The sequence below is a fragment of the Macrobrachium rosenbergii genome, chromosome 24, assembly GCF_040412425.1.
Source record: "Macrobrachium rosenbergii isolate ZJJX-2024 chromosome 24, ASM4041242v1, whole genome shotgun sequence".
NCBI lineage: Eukaryota > Metazoa > Arthropoda > Malacostraca > Decapoda > Palaemonidae > Macrobrachium > Macrobrachium rosenbergii.
The window spans coordinates 34,752,555-34,778,163 of NC_089764.1; the positions used below are offsets into that span (position 1 = coordinate 34,752,555).

The window sequence follows — 25,609 nt, forward strand, 5'->3', positions numbered from 1 at the left end:
AGTAGTGGACTTCCCCGTTTTGCTGAAATAATGTTGACATTATACCCATCATGTTGTTTCAAGTGTCTCGCCAGAATCGAACAAATTTTTACTACCAATTAATACCTTGATGCTGAATCCAAGAACAGAGTCTGATTATGTATATACACAGTACATTTATCAAAGGAGCGTAAAGAACTACATAACGTAATATATCTACAATGGATAGGAAACCCATCCAAGACATATAGAAACCTCAAATATGAACTGAAAAAGAAAAATCTTTACATAAAGTCAAACAGAACGAATGTGAGAAGAAAGAAAAAAAAAGAGCTCAGAACTAAAACGAACTCTCAGAGGCAAATTCGAATTCTTCCTCAGCGCACCTGGAGCGTTAATGAGACACGTCCCACTAATTATACTTCTGCGGCGGGGCAAAAGGACCGCGAATTCGGGTGACACTGAAACGGAGGTTGATCTCGGTGTCAAGTGGGGAATCAGAGCTCCACTCTCACCCACTTAAACCCAATGAGGACCGCATTAAGGGCCAAAGCATCTCTCTAATTCTCGTCTCGGCCTCCTTTCTCTCTCTCTCTCTCTCTCTCTCTCTCTCTCTCTCTCTCTCTCCAAGTCCGAGTATGTTTAGCTTTTTCTTCGTATTTAGAGCTTCTGTTTCAGCATTTTTCAATTCTTATTTAGTTCCTAACACTCATCACAGCTCTCTCTCTCTCTCTCTCTCTCTCTCTCTCTCTCTCTCTCTCTCTCTCTCTCTCTCTCTCTCTCTCTAAGTTCGCATCATTTTTCTCTGTATTGAAAGTTTGTGTTTTAACATTTCAGTTCTTGTTTCATTCCGCATTACTTTATTTTTCTTTAAAATTTTTATTTTTTTTTATTTTTTTTTGATTTTTATGTATTTGGGCCAGCCCTAGGAGAGCTGTTAATCAGCTCAGTGGTCTGGTTAAACTAAGATATACTTAACTTTATATATAAATAATGGGTGTTAGTATACTTGCAAATGCTTTATTTACTCGTATTTTCATCAGTTCAGTTATTTTACTGACGATTCTTCCTTCATCTCAGAACAAACTTTATACTCCTGTGGTTTATTCAATCTTCATAATTCCCTCCTTGAAAGCGAAAGAGGCCTTCACGCAACAATGAGAGAGTAACAATGGGGAATGTAACGAGTAAAAGGTACATTTGTTCTGCATCAATCGAAGCCAGCGCTAAAATGCCTTTAATTCTCCCATCTGGAGGGGCTAAAGAATTATAGAGATGAAACAAGAGCATTTCGAAAAGAACTACCGACATGATTTCCGTTTTTATTTTTAATCAAATATCGAGGGCAGTTTCATGAAAACCGTATTGTAGCTTTCGAACAAACATGTCTAGAAGGAGGCACGGATTTCATGTCGTATTTTTGCAATGGACTGATTGCATAAAAAAATGCTATTTCTAAAACAATGCCAAGTTTCGAGTTGCCAAAAAGCTTTCATGACGAACAAGAACCCTGAATAAGATACTGGAAAAGTGATGTTGCGTCTAATACGCCAACATTTACATTAATCATCCATCAGTCATTTTATCTACAAACAGCCATTCTGTAACTGTATACGTGAATGCATTGCAAACACTTAAACCTAAGGGATGGTATCTAATCAACAGAAAACAATATCCAGTACCGTAAGGTACAGACGGTTTAGAGAAATGACCTCAGAATCCCCTGAAAATTAAGATCCTTCCTAATAGGAAGGTTGTTTGGTTTAGATTTAATGTGAGAGGTAAAACTAGCGTAGCGTAATAGGAAGCAAGCGATTCTCTTCTGACTTATCAATCGCTTATTTGTATATAAGGAAACAGTTCAAAAAAACAATTATTATCTCCTCCGAGTCCATCAATAAGTATTTACAACAAAACGCTGCCATTATGTGAGGCGTTGAAACTTCATCCTATGAATCGCTCTCCTATAAAACCTTACGTGACCTCTGCCTCGTCATCGCCCAGAATCTCTCATTTAAAATAAATGCTTCGATCCACCGTATGCTAAATATTTTCGGATTTGTAACGTATATCCGTATAAAATAGTCATACGGACATTGTTTTGGCTTTTCTTTAAAGCGACGGCGGAAAATTCTTTTCCTCGCGTATATGAATAAGCTTCTTAAAAGTGAATCTATGTTAATTACTTAGCGATCACTCGTAATTACAAACAAGTAAAAAATGCGCCCAAGTTTCTTCGGGGCAATCGAGTTTCCTGTACAGTCGCTATGTAATGATGTAAAGAAAGATTAAATAGGGACGCATAAGAATAGAATCTTAAAATGAGAGAGTCGCTAGTCACCAATCCGAGAAGACGCAGTACTTCCCCTTAGCTTCCGTGGTCCCAACCACACTCTGACTGCGGGCTACTTAACCAGACAGAAACTGAACTTCGACTAGCAAGAGTGGTTTTCCTATATCGTTGCCAGAAGCACGATTATGGCTAACTTTAACCTTAAATAAATAAAAACTTCTGAGGCTAGAGGGCTGCAATTTGTTATGTTTGATGATTGGAAGGTGGATGGTCAACATACCAATTTGCAGCCCTCTAGCCTCAGTAGTTTTTAAGATCTGAGGGCGGACAGAAAAAAGTGCTGATGGACAGAATTGACGGTGCAATAGTTTTCTTTTACAGAAAACTAAAATTAACTCGCAAAACGAGCGAGGAATCTAAAATTGTAAGCAATTAACTGCATCCACCGACTTGTTACTTCGCAGTCTCGTTAAACTACATAATAATAATAATAATAATAATAATAATAATAATAATAATAATAATAATAATAATAATAATAATAATATTTTTTTGGACATTCTAGTAAGAGTCTAGCAAATCAGTAAATATTTCTGCTGGATTTAGGGGGGTAAAACAGAACTCAAGAATGGGAGAGGTCGTCAAGACTAATCTGCAAGCAAAACCTGATTCTTCTCGACTCTCAGAAGAGGAACGTTGCAAAACCAGAAAGCATTAGCAGACAGAGAGACACATTGCTCTACAGTTGGGGGCTGAGGGCAATAAAACAAGTCTAGAGACCTGGCAACCACTAACTGCCTTTTTTTAAACCCTGAGATTTACTGAACTTAAAATGGCTGCTAGCAACCGATCGTGCCTTTTCCCATTGACAGGTAATGAATGCATCACTTTTTAACGCAGATTACTTCGATCAGCTCCATCGTGGGAAAGACAGAGTTTGGAAGCGAAATGGAGTCAAAGTCGCCGAACCGAATGATCTCAAAAATGACTGATCCCCACGGAAGGACCAGGGGCTCAGCAAAACCCATGAAAGAGACCCATTACTGGGGACAATGAGCTTAAAATAATGTCTGTTTAAAACGTTGATATTTGAAGAGCTCACTTTTTCCCACAACACTCAAGCCCTTTACGAATGGTGCACACGAAGCTGTCTGCATGGAACTAAAAATTGAACTGATGTAGGATTCAGATGTATAATTACTAAAACTATCCTTTCGTTGAGCAAGTATGGATAAGTATCTTCAGTCAAAAAATCTGGATTCAAACCGTTGCTCAATTAAAAGAAAATACGAGATCTTAATAAGGGTGTCAGTGGTGGGTCTCGTTTTGCAAAATCTCTCTCTCTCTCTCTCTCTCTCTCTCTCTCTCTCTCTCTCTCTCTCTCTCTCTCTCTCTCAAACTTTTCCATTTTTCAGAAAAATTTTCCCAAGCATTTTTTTCACGTTTCTTCGCTCAAGTTTCCTCACAGTTCTCTTATATATAGATTTGAAATCCCATTAGAAAAAAAATAAGGCATTTACTTTCAGTGAACGGAAACATAAAATAAAAACAATCAAGGGGTTCAACATGAAACAAATTTGGATATGAACATACAGAAAATGTACAAATAATGAGGATTTAACTCAAGTTGTGTAAGTGTTTATGTAAAAGTTCATGCATAAATATATATATATATATATATATATATATATATATATATATATATATATATATATATATATATATATATATATATATATATATATTTATGTATTCAAATTTTTATCACATCACCGTGATTTATATACAAGCATTAAGCTGCAAATGTCGTTTAATATCCAATTCACTCTACTTCGGAAATAATATATTTTGTATATCTATGTAATTCCCCTTCGGTTTACATTATATATATATATATATATATATATATATATATACATATACATACATATATTATTTCCGAGGTAGAGTGAATTGATATTAAATGGAATTTGTAGCTTAATGCTCGATGTAGAGTGAATTATATGCATATATTATATACTGTATATATACAGTACATATATATAGATATATATATATATATATATATATATATATATATATATATATATATATATATATATATATATATATATGTACACACACTAGCTGGCCAACCCAGCACTGCCCTGGAAAACTCTGAATGAGAACAGATAAATTCTCTCTCTCTCTCTCTCTCTCTCTCTCTCTCTCTCTCTCTCTCTCTCTCTCTCTTCCCAACACCCTCTACTCTCTCCCTCTCTCTCTCTCCCCTGCTAAATAGTTGCTTGAGTTACATTGCCCAGAATTTTCAACATTTTATATTTAACCATTTCTCACACTTCCCCCCTTCCTCTCATGGGTAGCATCACTATTTATCTCAGCGGCATGAAAAACTGTGCATTAGACATTAATATCTGTCATTTTTCATATTTTTCACACCTTCTCACCCCACCTGTCCGTCGGGGCTGAACTTGGACTTGAAGGCCATTGGGAGTGTTACAGTTCATCTCAGAGACTTCAAAACTATGGATTAGACACTACTATCTGTCGTTTTCGGTTATTTTTACGTCACCCCCTTCCCACCCCTTCCCAACCCCCTCCTATCGGAGTCGAACTTTGACTTAAATGGATCGGGAGTGTTCGTATTCATCTCAGTATCCTTGAAAACTGTGGATTAGACACTAATATCTATCATTTTTGGGTCTTTTTACATATTACCCCCTTCTCTCCTCACCTTCCTATCAGGGCTGAACTTGTACTTGAACGGCATCGGGACTGTCACTGTTGATCTCAGCGACCTCGAAAACTATGGATTAGACACTAATATTTGCCACTTTTGGTTATTTTTTCAACACCCCCTTCCCACCCCTTCTCACCCCCCCTTTCCTGTCGGAGGTGAACTTGGACTTAAAGGGCATTCAGAATGTCACTATTCATCTAAGTAAATAAAAAAACTATAGATAAACACTGTTATGTCTTTTTCCTGTGTTTTTTCATGTCACCCCCTTCCCACCCCTCTTCCTATCAGAGCTGAACTTTGGCATTGAGAGTGTCACTATTGATCTCAGCAACCTCGACAACTAATATCTGTTGTTTTCAGTTATTTTTACATGGTTCCCCTTCCCATCCCTTCTCACCCCACCTTCCTATCGGGGCTGATCGTGGACTTAAAGGGCATCGGGAGTGTCACTATTTATTTCAGCGACCTCAACAACTATAAATTAGATACTAATATCTGTCATTTTCAGTTATTCTACATGTCACCATCTTCGCGCAACCACTCTTTGGTGCCAGTGATGTCTTACACCGACAGTATTCTTTCCCAGATACTAAGTCATATGTATACCCAGTTTGGTTAAAATTGCCGAATGCATTTCAGAGTTATGATGGATCATACACACATACATACATACATACATACGTATATACGCATATATACGTCCATTTATATATACATAAATATATATATGTATCTCATATAAAAACAAAATACCACCATATCAAAATTTCTCGATGTGAGGGTCTCTAGTCGAGGTGCTATTGGAAGGATGATTTTTTTTAATACTCACATCAATTACTATGGTCTTTTAGGAGAAGGAGTCATACTGTTCCTGACGACAATCGTGAGTCGGATCCAAAAGGTTTGGAATTATAAACTCTATGGAAACGTCTTTAATCGAGAAATGCGGAATACTGTTCAGAAAAACGACAGGTCTTTTGTTAAATAACGTTAACTTTTTATAGTAAAAAAATTAATTTTAGAGTTCGGTTTGAAAAGGGAATAACTCTCTCTCTCTCTCTCTCTCTCTCTCTCTCTCTCTCTCTCTCTCTCTCTCTCTCTCTCTCTCTCTCGTTAGATCTCTTAAAGTAAAAAGAAAATAAACTGGATCTGTGCCTGTAGACCATCAGCTAAGTAACTCTCTCTCTCTCTCTCTCTCTCTCTCTCTCTCTCTCTCTCTCTCTCCTGACTTCCATGGATGATGAGAGAACCGTTGTAATCCTGATTTCTCCATAAACTCCATAAACTCCAGGAACCAACTCCGCCGTAAACTAAATCATTCTCACCCCTAACGCCCTCTGCCCTTCCACTCGCAAACTTCCTTAAATCCATCCCTCTTAAAATCCCTTCTCTCTCTCTCTCTCTCTCTTTCTCTCTGGCCATCTCGTCATTTCTCATCTTGGTGATCATGTTCACTTCCGGGCACGGAAACTTTAGTCACTTGGCTTTTAGAAAGATTGCGCATCATCTCTCCACATTTTATCGTTTTTCATTCATTTTTTATGATTGTTTTAATTTTCCCTCCTTTTCTCTTAAATGGTGGCCCTGCACAGAAAGGTCGAGAGGATGTAGAAATAACGATAAGATGGTCTGTGTTGAGCAATAATCAATGATTAAAGAAAGGCGAAACTGAAGTAAAGATGGTAATTAGAGGAAAGGCGAAAATGAAGTAAAGATGGTAATTAGAGGAAAAAGTGTTTAATAGTGATAATGATGTTAATACAAAATACAAGGTGCTTTAACGATACACAGAAGAAATGCTGAACAAAGACAAAAGAAATAAGAAAAGACTTATTTACTAACGACAAAATATATCTGAGCAGCGAGATTTAATCATGCAAAGAAGAAAACGTAAATGGAAAATCCAAACTGAATAAAACAATATCCCAATCTTTCTCGTCACTCAGCACTAGAGTCGGATGAACAATAATAAAGAGAAGGGCTTCAAGAAAAGCATATTAATAAATATAATAGCAAACCGAAAGAGAACCAAAAAATGAAGTAACCAAGAGAGAATGGAGAGAGATCTCATTAGCTGGTAGCCTTAAGGAAGGGAATAAAAAAAATAATCAGAAGGGGAAAAAAGCCTAGAGGATAACTCAGGTTTCTCTGGACAACTCAACTCAGGTTTCTCTGGACAACTCATCTCAGGTTTCTCTGGACAACTCAACTCAGGTTTCTCTGGACAACTCATCTCAGGTTTCTCTGGACAACTCAACTCAGGTTTCTCTGGACAACTCATCTCAGGTTTCTCTGGACAACTCAACTCAGGTTTCTCTGGACAACTCATCTCAGGTTTCTCTGGACAACTCAACTCAGGTTTCTCTGGACAACTCATCTCAGGTTTCTCTGGACAACTCAACTCAGGTTTCTCTGGACAACTCATCTCAGGTTTCTCTGGACAACTCAACTCAGGTTTCTCTGGACAACTCATCTCAGGTTTCTCTGGACAACTCAACTCAGGTTTCTCTGGACAACTCATCTCAGGTTTCTCTGGACAACTCAACTCAGGTTTCTCTGGACAACTCATCTCAGGTTTCTCTGGACAACTCAACTCAGGTTTCTCTGGACAACTCATCTCAGGTTTCTCTGGACAACTCAACTCAGGTTTCTCTGGACAACTCAACTCAGGTTTCTCTGGACAACTCATCTCAGGTTTCTCTGGACAACTCAACTCAGGTTTCTCTGGACAACTCATCTCAGGTTTCTCTGGACAACTCAACTCAGGTTTCTCTGGACAACTCAACTCAGGTTTCTCTGGACAACTCATCTCAGGATTCCAGACCAAGGGTCTTTTCATCATCACCTTTTTATGAAAATATACGCGGGAAACGATAACTTACGAAAATACAACTGGAAAATTGCGTACCTCCATTAAAGTGTGCCCTAAAATTTTGATTGTTGGGCTTTTTTTTTTTTTATTAATGACGAAAGTTCTATTGAAAAGGGATATTTCTGGAGAAAATCATGAAATAATCTCAGTATGGAGAAAACTAAATTTTTTTTATCGGCAAAATATAGTGTAAAAATAGTTTTAAATATTACGGAAAATATGTTAGAATCTTTCAGTAACGAAAATACCATATTGAACAGCTTTGGCTTAAAGTTTTCAACTATAAACAGGTTGTTGGTAATACAATGGAGTCCTCAGTGGATCTTATATTTGGTAATTTAACGAAATCTCTGTAGCTAGTATCCTGAATAATTTTTGTGAAATTCATATTGGTGATACTTTTTCAGCTTAACGAAAAGTTCCATGCCAACACGTTTTTGGAAGTTATCAATACGTGTCACCAAAAAATACATTTCGCCATGAAGCAGAACCAGCTAGCCTAATCATTTACAATTTCTTGACTTGAGCTTCCAGATCTAATGGGAGGTTCTTCACAGATATGTTAAGAAAAACGACGTACACAGGTTTAGTCCCTGAATTTTTCAGTACCTGTTGCCATTCCATAAAGGAGGATAAATCGAAATGAGACAATTCTCTTTAAACACAATACTTGATATTCAAACTGCTTTAAATTCCACGACGAATTATCACCCTTAACGCATATTTAAAAAAAAAACAATTGATATCTCTGAACTTTGACAGAGTTGTTAGTAAAATTTTCTATAATACTTTCCAGCCATGCCGGAAATGTCCCAAGTCTCCAAAGAAATGAGTGTATATTTCATCCCTTAATATGCAAAAACGGGACTAATCAGTTTTAAGTATGTTTTTAAAAGTCCGCTAGTCAATGATTGACCTTTCAGGGTCAAAGTAACTCTCCTGTAAGTGATTTGTTCTTCCACAGTTCATAAATTCAGTTTTGGAAATTATGGATCATCTTGTCAACGTTTACTGTGAGCTTGCATCGAGTCCGTCAGAGATTTCAAAAGAATTTTCAGCCCCTAGAAATGACTTTCATCCAAGGATGCAAAATCGATGTTCTGCACAGTCACTTCGAGATGCTGTCTCAAACAACCGAAAGCATATCGCTTCTTGTTTTATAACATCTTTATATGAAACAACTATCGCATTGTTTAAACGATCAAACAACTTCCACATTTACACACTGCACAGTCGCTTAGACAGACAGACAGACAAAATGAATGAAATTAACGAATGTAAACGATTGCCTTACTTTTTTAAAATAAAATTCACAATATCTAAGAGTTTTCTAGTTCGATCAACATGCCCTACCGGGTGTTTCTTCAACAAAGGCAGGTTCTTTTTAAAAAATGTTTCTCCTTGCTACAAACTTGACAAGATCTGGGTTAATATTATTTCTGCAAATCGAATTTTTCCCAATAAAGTCTTTGGGGGGTAATATGGCAGCTGTTTTTAGAAAATTGAAAAGGAGAGAAAAACAAGCAAGTGTCCAATGGAAAAAATATTAAACAAGTGACATAATTCTTATTCATCCCCATATCATCTCATTGTTCATGCAACCCAGAATCAGCCAATGAATCCACACTTATAAAATGGACGCATACTTCAGAAAAGAGTATCTTCTTAAAGAATAATATTATCGACAATACAAATGGTTGCAACAACTGCACAAAAAAAAAGGAATTCGTCTTAAAAATCCCTCTATATCAATGCAAAGACACTGTGTGACACCGCCTTCACAAATCCCAATCGGGCAGCAAGTTTTCAGCCCAAATGAAATATGGCCAATCTCGCCGGATGTTGGACGACAGCGAACGCCCTTCCATTAAGACCCAACGTCCCAGTCGAAGCTTTCACGTAACGGCTTTCAATTTAACCTTCAGCCTAAGTCCTTTCCCAACCCCCACCCCCCCGGAGGAAAACTTGGAGGGCTTCGCGAAGCCCGCCCACGTCAAAGCAACAAGGACACTGGAAAGAGGGCGCTCGCCAGTTCTGGTGATGATAGACTCGCCCGTTGGTACAACTTCTTTCGTCAATTTTACAGGGAGCCGTGACTGAATTGCTTGTTCGCGACCTCCCCGGCAAAGTGGAGGAGAAGTGAAGGATGGGCGAGAGGATATTGGTAATGAGGAGGAACGAGATAAGAAAACAGGAGGAAGGATAAAAATAAGGGAAGACAGGGATGTACAGAAATTAAAAAATTGCTAAAGCGGGACTGTCTTTTCAAGGAGAATAGGTAGGGCATGACACATTAGTAACTCGAGATATGTACGTGAAGTAGGAAAGTTATTTGAAGGAAATATATATATAGATAGATAGATAGGTAAACAGACAGAATGTTATCTCTTTATCTATAAATCTATTTATATACACATATCCACACATATTTTAAATATATATAATAGCTGACAAGCTGGGCACTGCCCGGGAAAACTCTGAATGAAACCGATAAACTATCTGTCTGGATTAGTCACTAATATCTGTCATTTTTTGGTTATTACACATGTCACCCATTTCCTACCCCTTCTCACCCACCATGTATCAGGGCTAAACTCAGACTTTAAAAGGCATCGGGTGTGTCACTATTGAGCTCAGTGACCTGAAAAGCTATGGATTAGACACTAATATCTGTCGTTTTCAGTTATTTTTACGTCACTCCCTTCCCACCCTCCTCCCTATTGGGGATGAACTTGGACTTAAAGGGCATTGGGAGTGTCACTATTCATCTCAGTGACCTCAAAAAGTATGGATTAGACACTAATATCTGTCATTTTCAGTTATTTTTACATGTCACCCCTTCCCACCCCTTCTCACCCCAACTTCCTATCAGGGCTGAACTTTGACTTGAAGGGCATTGGGAGTGTCACTAGTCATCTCACCAACCTCGAAAATTATGGATTAGACACTAACATCTGTTGTTTTCGGTTATTTTTACATGTCACCCCCCCCACCCCCACCCCTATGGTGCCAGTGATGTCTTATCCCACAGCATTCTTTCCCAGACAGTAAGTCATATATATCAAAGTATACCAAGCTTGGTTGAAATTGCTCATTGCATTTCAGAGTTATGCTGGAACACACACACACACATACATACATACATACATCCTTTTTATAAATGTAGAAGATATACAGTATATATATATATATATATATATATATATATATATATATATATATATATATATATATATATATATATATATATATATATATATATATATATATATATATATATATATATGTGTGTGTGTGTGTGTGTGTGTGTGTATGTATATATATGTATGATTTAACCTGGGGAAATGCTTACCATGAGCCAGTTATAGACTCTAAATAAATGATTTCGTGACTTACCTCTATTTTTGTATTAAATCTGACTGCTATTGATTCAGGAAATCATAAAAAAAAACAAAGAAAAAGGGGCAATTTGTCTGAGCTGAGGGCTCTACTCACAAGGTATTTGTAAGTAAACACATTAGGGTAAGTTTAAAATTACGTGTATTTACATGAAATGAAATATCAGAAGAAGAACTGGACTACTCAGGCATGCAAGGCCTGAGAGGTTGATTATAACTGGGAAAACTTGAAAGTGTATCCGTCGGTGTGACGATGCTGACACAAGGTACAGTCAAGAGAGATTTCCATGGTTAACAAACCCTCTGTAAATGGAGAGATTCACGAATCAAAAGCCAGTAAGGACACAGTAAAATATACATAGGACAAGGCGGGCACAGAGGGTGCCAAGAAGCCTTGAACACACGATTTTATGTAATTATTTAAACACAGGCATTTACGTAACACTGACTTAACAAGGCAAGATTGATATGGAAACACTGGCACTTAGGAATGGAAATAGGAAGTTTAGTGCAAGAATTAAAACAGTGTGACTGACTGGAAGAACCTTTATAACAGATCATTTTACCTTGTAGAAGAGGTGGCTTCAGTGAGGGAAATGGCGGCGGAGGAAAGGCTAAGGGCTTCACTGGTAAGATGACTAAAGATCCCTACAAGATAGGACCACGTGGTAGGGCATGGCTCTCTGAAGGAGGCGGGAATGGAAGGGGAGATGTGTCTCACTCGTGTTCAGAAATTTCTCTCTCACTTGTTCCTTTGGTGAGACCCTTATATGACTTCGGCCAGGGGTCAGAGGTTATCCACAGGTACACTGGGGTTGGTGCCATTTCCTGTGCGCAGGTATCATCTATGACTTACTCCAGGTGTTCATGCCAGCTGTCACCTCTTAATCTGCCTCCCCGGTGCTATTCCTGCCTCCGGCCAGGCTTAGGATCTGAAAGCAAAGTCCTCCACAGTGTCACATGTTCAAGAGGGCGAAAGTTGAAAGGCGATTAAGGAAGGGCGTTTATTCCTTTTGCCCTTCTTGTCAGGCAGTGCCCAAACTGCACTTGTATTTTCCAGCTTTAAATGAAGTATTTGGTGGCTGGGATTCTTGGGAAAATATAATATATATATATGTGTGTAAATTATATATATATAATATATATATATATACATACAAAAAGCTTATAGGTCACAAGTATTTTATGAATTACAATACACAGTAGAAGTTTAATTAACAAGTGTGGCAGAAAAACTTTCTGAAAAACCTTGAGAGGATGTTTAACTGTTATCTGACTCATTTCCTAATTAAGTAAACCTGTTACGTCAGGTATTCTGAAGACGTGGGAACTTGCCACATGACTTTGTGAGTGCGTTCGCCAGAAATGTCCAGGTTCCGGTGTAGGCGTGTGTATGTGCGTTTCTTTTGGGCAGAGTACCAGGGTGTGAAGGGATTAGTTATGAGAACATTATTAAAAGTCTTCAGTGAAGATTCTGTGGTTCGAAACCTATCGATTAAGATTGTGAACATTGCTATTTGAAGGTAAGAATCACGTTTGATATCCCAAACTGTATATTACTTTTTTCATTTACATATTGTCTCCTGTGTCAGACATTTATTATATTGTGTGTACTTTATAAGTATCATGGGAGGAATTCCATATCTTTATTTTTATGCATTTTGTTTAATAAGGGATTTATTTGACTTTTTCAGATGTTTTGCTGAGAAAGAGGTTAAATATGTACTCACTGGGAATGTACTGGACTTTGACTTATTTTGACCTATTGTGAGTTACAGCGTAAAGTCAATAATTAGTTAAATATGATAAACGGTAATATGATTGATCTTTTGGGGAACTTTAGTATTCCATTTTATTTCATCTCATCTCTTTCAATCTGGTTATATAAGATTTTGTCAAATAAATTATTTTGGGTAAAGCTTGTTTAGCTGTAGACCTGAGAGAGAGAGAGAGAGAGAGAGAGAGAGAGAGAGAGAGAGAGAGAGAGAGAGAGTGCAGGGTGAGTAGGTACAGATATGCACTACCAGTAGCCTTTTTGATGCGGTCACTATCAGTAGACTACCAATACACGGGTCTTCTCGACTTTGTAGTAACAAGTAAGCAATGAAATTTCTTCTCGACTGGGTAACATATATATATATATATATATATATATATATATATATATATATATATATATATATATATATATATATATTTATTGCTGTTCAGCCTCTCTTGCATCTCAGCTTAATAATAAATTTCATTTAACGATAGGATGACAAGGGTAGATTTCACACGAGAGGTGTAGCGCGGGAGGAAGATTTTTTCAAACAGCCAGCCAACAGACAATAAAGTTGGCGGATGAATTCATAAAGGAGAAAATTTTACCAGTTTAACTCTTAGGCACATTTTCCTTAAAATCTACTTTCTGTGACCTGTTTTGCTGGCGAGTCTTTTGTCAATTTCAGACCACTGGCTGCCGCACCTGCCTGGGACATCGCTAGGCGGAGCTTCGGGGAAGAGGCGCATGAAAGCACCCAAGCAAAAGACTCAGATGCACACCAGCCACCACTCAGAACTAATGCATCCAGGTGTTCCTCCAAATCACCTCTTTGTCCCTTCCAAACACGTGGAATCATTTGTTGAACCCCAGTGGACCGAAGCAAGCTTAATGCAACTGATCACTGCTTTGGTGAATTCAGCGGTAGGTCTGATTTTAACAATCGATTCACCAGTGTTCTCTTCCTTCGACTTAATCCCTCATTTTTCCTTGTTCAAATTTCCATCTCTAAGAAATCCCTTACTAAGAACCCTAGTATTGAATATTGCCCTTATGAAGTTCATAAGGTAATCGAATTCAGTGTTGTCCAGGGATATAACCTTAAAATACCCTCCATGGTGTTAAAAATATAAGCAAAACTGCATTCCTTGTGATTAAACATTACTAGTAAGAGATTCTTTTGTACATGAGTGTTATCTGGATGATTTATCTCCAAGTGTGTATGTACGCCTTGAAGCCTGGCTTTTCCCTCTTGCTTTGGGACATCTGCGTCCTCGGTGCATAAGCACAACGTTCAACGTCCACTGAATCCAGCTTTTATAAGGAAGCCCTTGGAAGAGGCTCAAATGTGCTGTGATTGTTTTGGCTAGTTTCAGTAAGTTTAATTAATTTACATTGGTGTGCGAAATAAACAATATTCTTATACTGTCTACTTTCACAATGGCGACCTATCTATTTTATTTAGTCATTTATAGCTTCGTTGGTCTTAGAAGGCAGGTTATGTGGGTCTCCTGTGAATGCAAGGCAATAGTGAGGCAATTAATCAGTTAATTAAAATACATAACCTGGTCACCCACGTAATAATATATATATATATATATATATATATATATATATATATATATATATATATATATATATATATATATATATATATATATATATATATATATATATAAATTCCAGGCGAAGATATATGAAGGCATACAAGGGTCCACAAAACACATCAAAAAGGCCATAATTTATTTATGAGACGTTTCGCACATGTACTATGTGCATCTTCAATCTGCAAATATAACAAATTTCGTGAAAATTTACAAAACTATTTTAAAAGATAAAGTTAAAAGGAAAAAATATTTACAAAATTTAAATTAATAAAACTTGAAAGGTATACAGTAAAAGAAACCAGTGCTGAACAAACCATTCAAAGGAGGAGGAGAAGAACGAATGACCAAGACCTGACCCCACCCTGCGACTTCAGTTATGCTAGATAAAGAGGAGAAGTGGAAACGTTAGAGTTCAAAGACGGAACAAGCCGTTTGATGTATAAGGACTCAAGGGTGGTTAGGTAATCACTATGGCTTGTTCCACCAATAATAGAGAAATGTTTTTTATTTATTTCGATTTTTACATATGGAGGCATGGTTCTTTATATTAGAAAATTCTGGTTTACTCAGTTTCTGACCCGTTCTAAAACTGTATCCCACATGGCTACAATATCTCACCTGCAGTAACCTACGGCAAGATCCAACATAGACTACTGTCACAACACTTCTCTAATCCGTCACCCTCTTATAATGTCTTAAAAAAATATATATGCAACAATTCCGTTTATTTTTGACAACAAGTTTTCAGCCAAACTTAAACAAATAATTGAACAGGAATTTGGCTGCCTTAAGATACAATTGATCCCAATCAATCCACTCAAGATCGGTGTATTCTTTGGTTACAAGGACAAACTGCAGACCTTCATGAGATCTAACGTTATTTATAAATTCAAGTTTAGGATGTTTTGGTATCTATGTTGGATCTTGCCGTAGGTTACTGCAGGTGAGATATTGTTTTATGTGGGATACAGTTTTAGAACGGGTCAGAAACTGAGTAAACCAGAATTTTCTAATATAAAGAACCATGCCTCCATATGTAAAATCGAAATAAATAAAAACATTTCTCTATTATTGGTGGAACAAGCCATAGTGATTACTAACCACCCTTGAGTCCTTATACATCAAACGGCTTGTTCCGTCTTTGAACTCTAACGTTTCCGCTTCTCCTCTTTATCTAGCATAACTGAAGTCGCAGGGTGGGGGTCAGGTCTTGGTCATTCGTTCTTCTCCTCCTCCTTTGAATGGTTTGTTCAGCACTGGTTTCTTTTTTACTGTATACCTTTCAAGTTTTATTAATTTAAATTTTTAATATTTTTTTTTCCTTTTAACTTTATCTTTTAAAATAGTTTTTGTAAATTTTTATTGAAATTTGTTATATTTGCAGATTGAAGATGCACATAGTACATTTATTGAAATATTTCATAAATAAATTATTTATTTTTTGATGTGTTTTGTGGAATAATTGTATGCCTTTATATATATATATATATATATATATATATATATATATATATATATTGTAACGACCCGGTGGGTCGTTATGCAGGTTCTTTAACATACTCAGGACGGGGCTGTCATGACTGACGGCAGATGCAACAAAACAAAGGAGGGGAAAACAACAAAAACAATAAAGAAAGCTTAAAATTAATTTATTTACAAGTGAGTCAGGTCTGGTAAAAGATAAAACCATAAATACAAAAATAAGCCAAAAGGCAGCACTAAACAAAAAGCAAGTTAAACAAAAGTAGCTTTAAACCAAAAAAAGGCAAAAATAAACAACAGCAGGCAGAAAAAAAATGTCAAACATACGTCCTCCATCGGGGCACCAAGACAGCCCTCAGCTGCACAACAGGGACAAGACCCACAAACCAGAATACCCCGATGGAGACGTCAGGACAGCCTCACGCTGTCATCAAAGATGAGCAGCTCGTGGTCACACGACTACTCATGGTCACACTCCACCTCTACGACGTGCTCCACTTCGTAGGCGTGCTCCAATTTGTTGCTCAAAAACTCGACCAACGTCGACTCCAAAAACTGCCTGCTGCTGCTGCCACTGCCGCCGCTACCTCGCTGCCCTACCAGACCCGACTGGCGAAAGAAAAACGGCAGCTCACCGACGAGAACATCAAAACAAAAAAACTTGAAGGTAAGGAGGCAGCAATCCACAAAAGGGAACGAGCGGGGAACCAGCAGTTCCTGCAAAACCATCACTTAACGTGACACCTCCCACCTAAAAGAAAAAAAAAAAGATTATTTTTTTTACACTCATGATCCCCTCCAATGCCGTGAACAACCCCGCCAGCCAAAACAGAGCCGCCCTGTCACGGTCGCCATTGTAACGACCTGGGTGGGTCGTTATGCAGGTTCTTTAACATACTCAGGACGGGGCTGTCATGACTGACGGCAGATGCAACAAAACAAAGGAGGGAAAACAACAAAAACAATAAAGAAAGCTTAAAATTAATTTATTTACAAGTGAGTCAGGTCTGGTAAAAAGATAAAAAAACCATAAATACAAAAATAAGCCAAAAGGCAGCACTAAACAAAAGCAAGTTAAACAAAAAGTAGCTTTAAACCAAAAAAAGGGCAAAAATAAACAACAGCAGGCAGAAAAAAAAATGTCAAACATACGTCCTCCATCGGGGCACCAAGACAGCCCTCAGCTGCACAACAGGGACAAGACCCCACAAACCAGAATACCCCGATGGAGACGTCAGGACAGCCTCACGCTGTCATCAAAGATGAGCAGCTCGTGGTCACACGACTACTCATGGTCACACTCCACCCCTAAACGACGTGCTCCACTTTCGTGGCGTGCTCCAATTTGTTGCTCAAAAACTCGACCAACGTCGACTCTAAAACTGCCTGCTGCTGCTGCCACTGCCGCTACCTCGCTGCCCTACCAGACCCGACTGAATGAAAGAAAAACGGCAGCTCACCGGTTGAGAACATCAAAACAAAAAAACTTGAAGGTAAGGAGGCAGCAATCCACAAAAGGGAACGAGCGGGAACCAGCAGTTCCCGCAAAACCATCACTTAACGTGACATATATATATATATAAAAGAAATATATATATATATATATATATATATATATATATATATATATATATAAATATATATATATATATGTTTGTGTATCAGTGTGTGCATGTGTGCATTACCTTAGACAATACATGTATGAATGGTGTAGTTATACAAAAACATATTCTCATGTACACTGATTATTCTACTTAACATAATCCAATCTTGAAATGGATTTGTTCCATTCTTATACAAGCTTCCAAACTCAAGGAAAAACTTGATGCTGCACTTCTGCACGGTGTTCTCCCAAAAACTTGGGTATTTACTTAGAATGAATTCTGTAGTCATTTTTGTAACTTATTGTATTCACTGAGGCTTTTTCAACAACGAAATCTATATGTACATAAATGGATGCATGTATGTATGTGTGTGTGTGCATGTATTTCCACATACACTCTGAAATGCACTGAGCAATTTCAACGAAACTTGGTATACATATGACTTACTATCTCAAAAAGAACACTTTGGGGGTACGACATCACTGGCACCAGAGGGAGGGGTGTGAGAAGGGGTGACATGTAAAAATAACCGAAAATGAGAGAAATTAGTGTTTAATCCATAGTTTTCGAGGTCGCTGAGATGAATAGTGACACTCCCAATGCCCTTTAAGACCAAGTTCAGTCCCAGTAGGAAGTGGGGGTGAGAAGGGTGGGAAGGGGGTGACGTAAAAAAAACCCGAAAACGAGATATTAGTGTCTCATCCAAAGTTTTCAAGGTCGTTGAGATGAATAGTGACACTCCCAATGCCTTTTAAGTCCAAGTTCAGCCCCAATAGGGAGTGGGGGTGAGAAGGGTGGGAAGGAGGTGGCATGTAAAAATAACCGAAAACAACAGACATTAGTGTCTAATCCATAGTTTTTGAGGTCACTGAGATGAATAGTGACACTCACAATGCCCTTTAGTCCTTTAAGTCCAAGTTCAGTCCCGATAGGAAGTGGGGGTGAGAAGGGGTGGGAAGGGGGTGACATGTAAAAATAACTGAAAAACAGATATTAGTATTTAATCCATAGTTTTCAAGTTTGCTGAGATGAATAGTAACTCTCCTGATGCCCTTTAAGTCCAAGTTCAGCCCTGGTAGGGAGTTGGGGTGAGGAGGGGTGAAATATAAAATGTCAAAAATACTGGGCAATGTAATTGAAGACTGAAGCAACTATCTCAACAGGAAAGAGAGAGAGAGAGAGAGAGAGAGAGAGAGAGAGAGAGAGAGAGAGAGAGAGAGAGAGAGAGTTTACTGATTGTAATTCAGAGCTTTCCCGGGCAGCGCCGGGTTGGTTAGCTAGTATTTCATAAAACAGAAAAGGAACAAAATAAGTGACTTTTATTCTGCATACTTTTGAAGAATTTAATCTTTTGTGAAAGTTATGAGTGGTGTTTTCATTATTTACTAACCTATCTTTTCTTATATGAAAAAATACGTTGCAGAGTGTACGTACACGTGTACATATGCATGTGTTTTTGTATGATAAAAATATAAATCCGTACAACTACATCTATATTTTTTTTAAGAATCATATTACCTTTCAGCATATTCAAGTTTTAGAAAATAAATAAAAAATCGGACATAAAACCCATAAACTAAAATCTGCAGTTACAAACAGTTCCTGGATTACTTTCAAACGAAATAATTCGTGGTCATTTGAACCCCTGATTTCAAGGTCTATAAGTTCTCTAGATCTCCTGATCCAAGATGATGTTATCTTAGATTTATGATTCATGAAGATTCTATTTCAAATTTTATGATTCACGAAGATGTTCTCTCTGAACTACGATTCATATATAAATAAAAATTTTAATTCGATTAGTGGTCCATGTATAGTTTGGTTTCTATCAACCACTATGGATTCCTGAATGAGTTCATCTACCAAATTTTATCATTCAAGAGGCTGTATAAACCTATTTTGTGTTTCTAGCTTTTCATAAATGTTTTTCCTCTCTTTGATCTTTGCTAAAGTCAAGGTTGAAGATTCCAGATGAAACGAAAAATATTCCTGGTAAAGACCGTATGATTCAATTTGCATTACTAAATTACATAAATGCCTTTTGGGAACCTCATTGTCCCACGAAGAGAGAGAGAGAGAGAGAGAGAGAGAGAGAGAGAGAGAGAGAGAGAGAGAGAGAGAGAGAGAGAGAGAGTAATCCCCTAATTAGAAGATTATCATGGAGCGTCAAGGTTCCTCTCTTTCAGGTATGAGCCAATCTAAAGGGAAGGTTTGGGAATGACATTTTCGCCTCGTTCGCAAAGATGCAGATAAGATAAAGATTAAGCTGGTGAAACACAACCTTTCTAAGATGGTTCCTACAACTTCGAACCTCAAGAAAAGAGATTCAAAAAAAAAAAAAAAAAAAAAAAAAAAAACACAACAATTTTGACTCACTATAATGCTGATATGTCAGATGCGCAGTTTTAAAAATTCGTTTCTTTGATAAACTCCAAATTTAATATCATAAACTGTTCAAATTTAGTATCATAAACTGTTATCCTAGAGAGAGAGAGAGAGAGAGAGAGAGAGAGAGAGAGAGAGAGAGAGAGAGAGAGAGAGAGAGAGAGAGAGACTCCTAAAATAGATCCAATTTGCAACAGGGAATTTTAATAGGATTCCCAGTATCATTAAATTAGGGCATAATTGCAGACAGTTTCCCATAAAAGAGGATAATAAAACAAAAGGAACGAGAAAGGGAAAGATGGAATAAATCTTGATAAAGGAAGGCGAAAAAATCATGAACGTGTCTCATATTTACACATGAAGTTAATCTGGTGAAAAGTGAATCTTGTATTTCTAAAAAGTCAAAGATAAAATGATTGCATGGTTTCTTGAAGACAGTACTTAACCTTAAATGAGTACCTAAGTCTGTGGTTTACTAAACGGGATATGAAGGGTGAATCCAGATCTGTGTATCTATATATAAATAAAAGTGTGGTAATTTAATGTTTTTGTGAAACATATTAAGAGAAAATTCTATGCTAGCACGTATTTAGAAGATATAAATAACTTTGACCTAATATTCATGGGAGATTCTTCACAGATACGTTCAGAAAAAAAAAGACATACGTTATTAGACCTTGAATTTTTCAGTACCTGTTGCCATTCCTTAAAGGATGAAAAATGCAGTTTAGACACTTCTCTTTAAATAAAATACTTGATGCTCAAATTGTTTTTAATTACATACCAAATCATCACCCTTAACGCTTATTTCATGAACAATTTCCATCTCTCAACTTTGACAGAATTGTTATTAACTTTGTATACGATATTTCTCACCTTGATGAAAATGTCCTACGGTTCCAAAGAAATCAGTATATATTTCTTCCCTTAATATATAAAAAAAACGCTTAAAAACATGAGCTGATCAGTTTGAAGTTTGTTTTCAAAGGTCTTTTACCCATCGGTAGACCTTTCAGACTCAAAGACACTCTCCTGGAGTTCAACTGTTCTTCTGTAGTTTATAAATACAGTTTTGAAAATTATGGTTTACTGATAGTTTCCATTGAGTCTCTGAGGGTTGTAAAAAAAGAAAAAAAGTAGACGGAAGAGTTTTCAGACATACGTATTGCCTTGTATTGTGTTTCTTTTGAAAAGAATGTTTCTCCTTCCTACAAATCTGACAAGTTCTGGGTTACTATTATTTCTGCAGATTGATTTTTTTTTCTCAAGAAAGGTTTTGGGGCAATATGGCATCTATTTTTAGAAGATTAAAAAGGACAGAAAAACAAGCAAGTTTCCGATGGAAAAATAACATGCAGGTAAACAAGTGATGTAATTCTCAATTATCTCCACCTCATCTCATCGTTTTTGTAGCCTTGATTCAGCCCATGTATCCACAGCTATAAAATCGATGCATACTCAATAGAAGAATTCCTTTTAAAACATCATAATATCAACGCGAAGACACTTTGTTACAACGTCTGCACAAATCCCAATCGGCAGCAAGTTTTCAGCCCAAATGAAATCTGGCCAATCTCGCCGGACGTCGAACGCCAGCGAACGCCCTTCCATTAAGACCCGACGCCCCAGTCAAAGCTTTTACGTAACGGCTTTCAATTTAACCCTCCGCCCGCTCGCGTCCAAGCCACAAGGAAATTGGAAAGACGGCACTTTCTACAGTAGTCCAAGATCATGAATTTTATAAATAAGTGCCTTATGATATACTAAATCAAAAGCAACACTAAAATCTATTCGAATTAGTCTCCACTCAAAAGCCTTATCAAGGTTCTCTTGCAAATGGCATGTCAAGTCTAAAAGAGCACCGCTGGTACCTAACTGCTTCCCACAGACATACTGACTATCAGCTAACAATCCTTTAGATTCCACATATTTATATAGTGGCTTGAAAATACGTTTTTCAGCAACTTTGGAGAGCACAGGGGGAATAGAAATTGGATGTGCTTTGCATTGCAGTCTCCACAAATAACTCATGAAGCGTTTGAATCCTGTGACCGAGTCACACTGATCCTTTCCAAGAGACAGTCATAAATAGAATCGTCGATGTCTGGATTTTTTAGGTTTTACAGCGTAAACACTTTGGAACATAATGAAAAATTTAAAACAATGAACTTCATCGTAACTATACACCAAATTTTTCTGACGATAAATAGGTTGTCCTGACTTAGTGTACACAGCCATACCTTGCGCATATGGGATGTTACGACGATAAATAAGGTCGGGGTCATCAAACACTGGGATTTAAAACTCAACCTTTGACTTGTTACTACTTACAAGTGTCTCAGACAAAAACATCAAACGGCAGTTACGGGGAAACCTCTGGAGATCAAGAAAATTTGACCTTAAGCCCTGAATATCTGGGTGAAGTATTTTGCAATTTTTCTTCCTGCAATGAGCAGCAGGTCCTGGGTTCAACTCGATGTCTCCCGAAAAATTAAAATGAACAACATAAAATCGGTAGCAAAATTAATAAAGAGACTCATAACGCCGTAAAAATCACCAGAACAATTAACAGTAATACCATCAACGACAACGGTATTTACATTACTGACAAATGTTGAGCTGAAAGTATAAATAAATGTGACCATATGTCACTGAAAAATGAGCCTCAATCAACTGGTCGACATGGTGGAGTCGGAAAACCTTGTAAGGCAAATCAGAAATCTGCTCGGAAGAAAGGATTAGGTGAAGATGAGGGCACTTTCCTGAGAATCCACCAATGAACTGTCCTACAGACTTTTCGAAGAAACGGGAAAGTGAACAAAAATATAAGTTAGTGGATGTGTGTATCTTGGAGTAAACGTGTGAATACAAAAAATGGCATTCTCTTGTACGTAGCTTCATCCAGATATAATCCCACACCGAAATGAATTTCTATTAATATTTTGCATTCTCTCAAGAGCAAGCAATACTTGAAACCACAACTCCGAATTATGTCCTCCCGCCAGCATGCATAAATACTAATAATGAATTCTGCGGTGCTTTTTGCAAGTTAATTTATTCGCAGACTTTTTCGACATGCACAACGTAAGTTTTCATAAAATAGTAAAGAAATCAAATAAATTCATTTTAATCTGCATATTTTTGAACAACGTAATTTCTTTGTGAAAGTTATGAGTAGTGTTTCGTTATTTACAGATTTTAATTTTCATATATGTTATGAGTAGTGTTTCGTTATTTACAGACTTAAGTTTTCATATATAAGAAAACACGTGTCAGTGTGGATGTACACGTGTACAAATGCATGTGTTTTTGCATAATTAAAATATAAATCCATATTACTACACCTGCATTTCTATTGAAGAATCATATTTTCTTTCAGCAGATTCAGGTTTTAGAAAATAGAAATAAATCGGACATAAAACCCATGAACTAAATTCTGGAGTTACAAAACAGTTTCTGGATTACTTTCAGACGAAATAATTCGTGGTCATTTGAACCCCCAATTTCAAGGTTTATAAGTTCTCTAGATTTCATGATCCATGAAGATGTCATCTTAGATTTATGATTCGTGAAGATTCTATTTCAAATCTGATGACTCACGAAGATGTTCTCTCTCAACTACGATTCATAAATAAATGAAAATTTTAATTCGATCAGTGGTCCATGAATAGTTTGGTTTCTATCAACCACTATGGATTCCTGAACGAGTTCATTTACCAAATTTTATCATTCAAGAGGCTGTATAAACCTATTTTGTGATTCCGGCTTTTCATAAATGTTTTTCTTCCCTTTGGTCCTTGCTAAAGTCAAGGTTGAAGATTCCAGATGAAACGAAAAATATTCCTGGTAAAGACCGTATGATTAAATTCGCATTACTAAATTACATAAATGCCTTTTGGGAACCTCATTGTCCCACGGAGAGAGAGAGAGAGAGAGAGAGAGAGAGAGAGAGAGAGAGAGAGAGAGAGAGAGAGAGAGAGTAATCTACTAATTAGAAGATTATCACGGAGAGTTAGGCTTCCTCTCTTGCAAGCATGAGCGAATCAAAAAGGAAGATTCGGGGATGACATTTTCGCCTCGTTCGTGAAGATGAGACAATCATTCTGAGAGGATGGTTCTTACATCTTCGAACGTCAAGGGAAAAGATTTATATTGGCAACATAACGACAACGTATTTTTTTAATGACTAAAATACAGACATATTGACATGAGCAGTTTACAAAATTAGTCTATCACGAAATCCTCCGATTAACGAAACATACAAATGGTTTTGTACACACACACACACAGAGAGAGAGAGAGAGAGAGAGAGAGAGAGAGAGAGAGAGAGAGAGAGAGAGAGAGAGAGAGAGAGAGAGAGGAAAAATTCTAAAATAGTTCCACTTTGCAGCAGAAGATTTTAACAGGATTCACCAGTAGCTTTAAATGAAGGCATAATTGTAGACTGTTTCCCATACAAAAGAGGATAAAAGAGGATAAAAAGGAAAAAGGAGGAGAAAGGGAATAAATAGATGTTAAAAGGAAGCGAAAAAAAATGATTAAGGTGCCTTGTATTTACAGAGGATTTTAGCTCAAGAAGTGATTCTTGTCGATATATAAGTTACGAAGAAAATCATTAAAAACACCAAATCTGAAATGAGTACTCAATTCAAATTAGAAAATTCTCTTTCAACACAATACTTGATGTTCAAATTTCTTTAAATTACATGCGTAATTGTCACCCTGAACGACTTTTTCATGAGCAATTTCTATCTCTCAACTTTGAAAGAATTGTTAGTAAGTTTTAATACAGTATTCTTCAGCCCAGCCGAAAGTCTCCTAAGGTTCCGTAGAAATTAGTGTACAAGTCATTCTTTAATATGCAAAAACTTGGCTAATCAGTTTTAATTGTTTTTAAGTCTGCTAACCAATGGTAGATCTTTCAGTTTCAAAGAAAGTCTCCTAGAAGTGACCTGTTCTTCTATACTTTAAAAATTCAATTATGGAAATCACGTATCATCTCGTCGACGTTTACTATTAGTTTGCATCGAGTCCCTCAGGGATTTCAAAAGATTTTTCAGCCCCAAGGAATGACTTTCATCCAAGGATGCAAAATCGATGTCTTGCACAGTCACTTCGAGATACTGCCTCAAACAACCGAAAGCATTTCGCTTCTTGTTTTATTTGTTTATATCAAGCAATGGTCGCCTTGTTTAGACAATAAAACACTTCCACTCGTACATACTGGCCAGTTGCATAGGTAGACAGACAAACTGAATGAGAAAATGAATGTAAGTGATTATCTTACTTTCTTTTTATAAGATATACAACATTTCAGTCGGCTGTTTCATAAGCAAAGTAAATTTCTATTGAAAACAATGCTTCTTCTTCTTGCTATAAACTTGGCAGGATCTGGGTTATTATTATCTCTGCAAATCGAATTTTCCTCAAGAAAGGTTTTGGTGTAATATGGCAGCTATTTTAGAAGGAAAAACTAGGACAAAAAAG

The 25,609-nt window shown here is 37.0% G+C and overlaps 2 protein-coding genes across 2 annotated transcripts in view; both read right to left on the bottom strand.

The window, feature by feature from the left end:
• LOC136852017 (uncharacterized) overlaps positions 1–25,609 on the bottom strand; it is a 354,152-nt gene that overhangs the window by 68,311 nt on the left and 260,232 nt on the right. The window lies entirely within an intron of this gene.
• Positions 7,096–7,821, bottom strand: LOC136851845 (proteoglycan 4-like). The gene has a single exon (XM_067126156.1). The coding sequence runs from the start codon at positions 7,819–7,821 to the stop codon at positions 7,096–7,098; it is 726 nt and encodes a 241-aa protein (XP_066982257.1).

Coding starts and splice junctions, on each gene's coding strand:
- LOC136851845 (XM_067126156.1), bottom strand. CDS start 7,821: ATGAGTTGTCCAGAGAAACCTGAGTTGAGTTGTCCAGAGAAACCTGAG.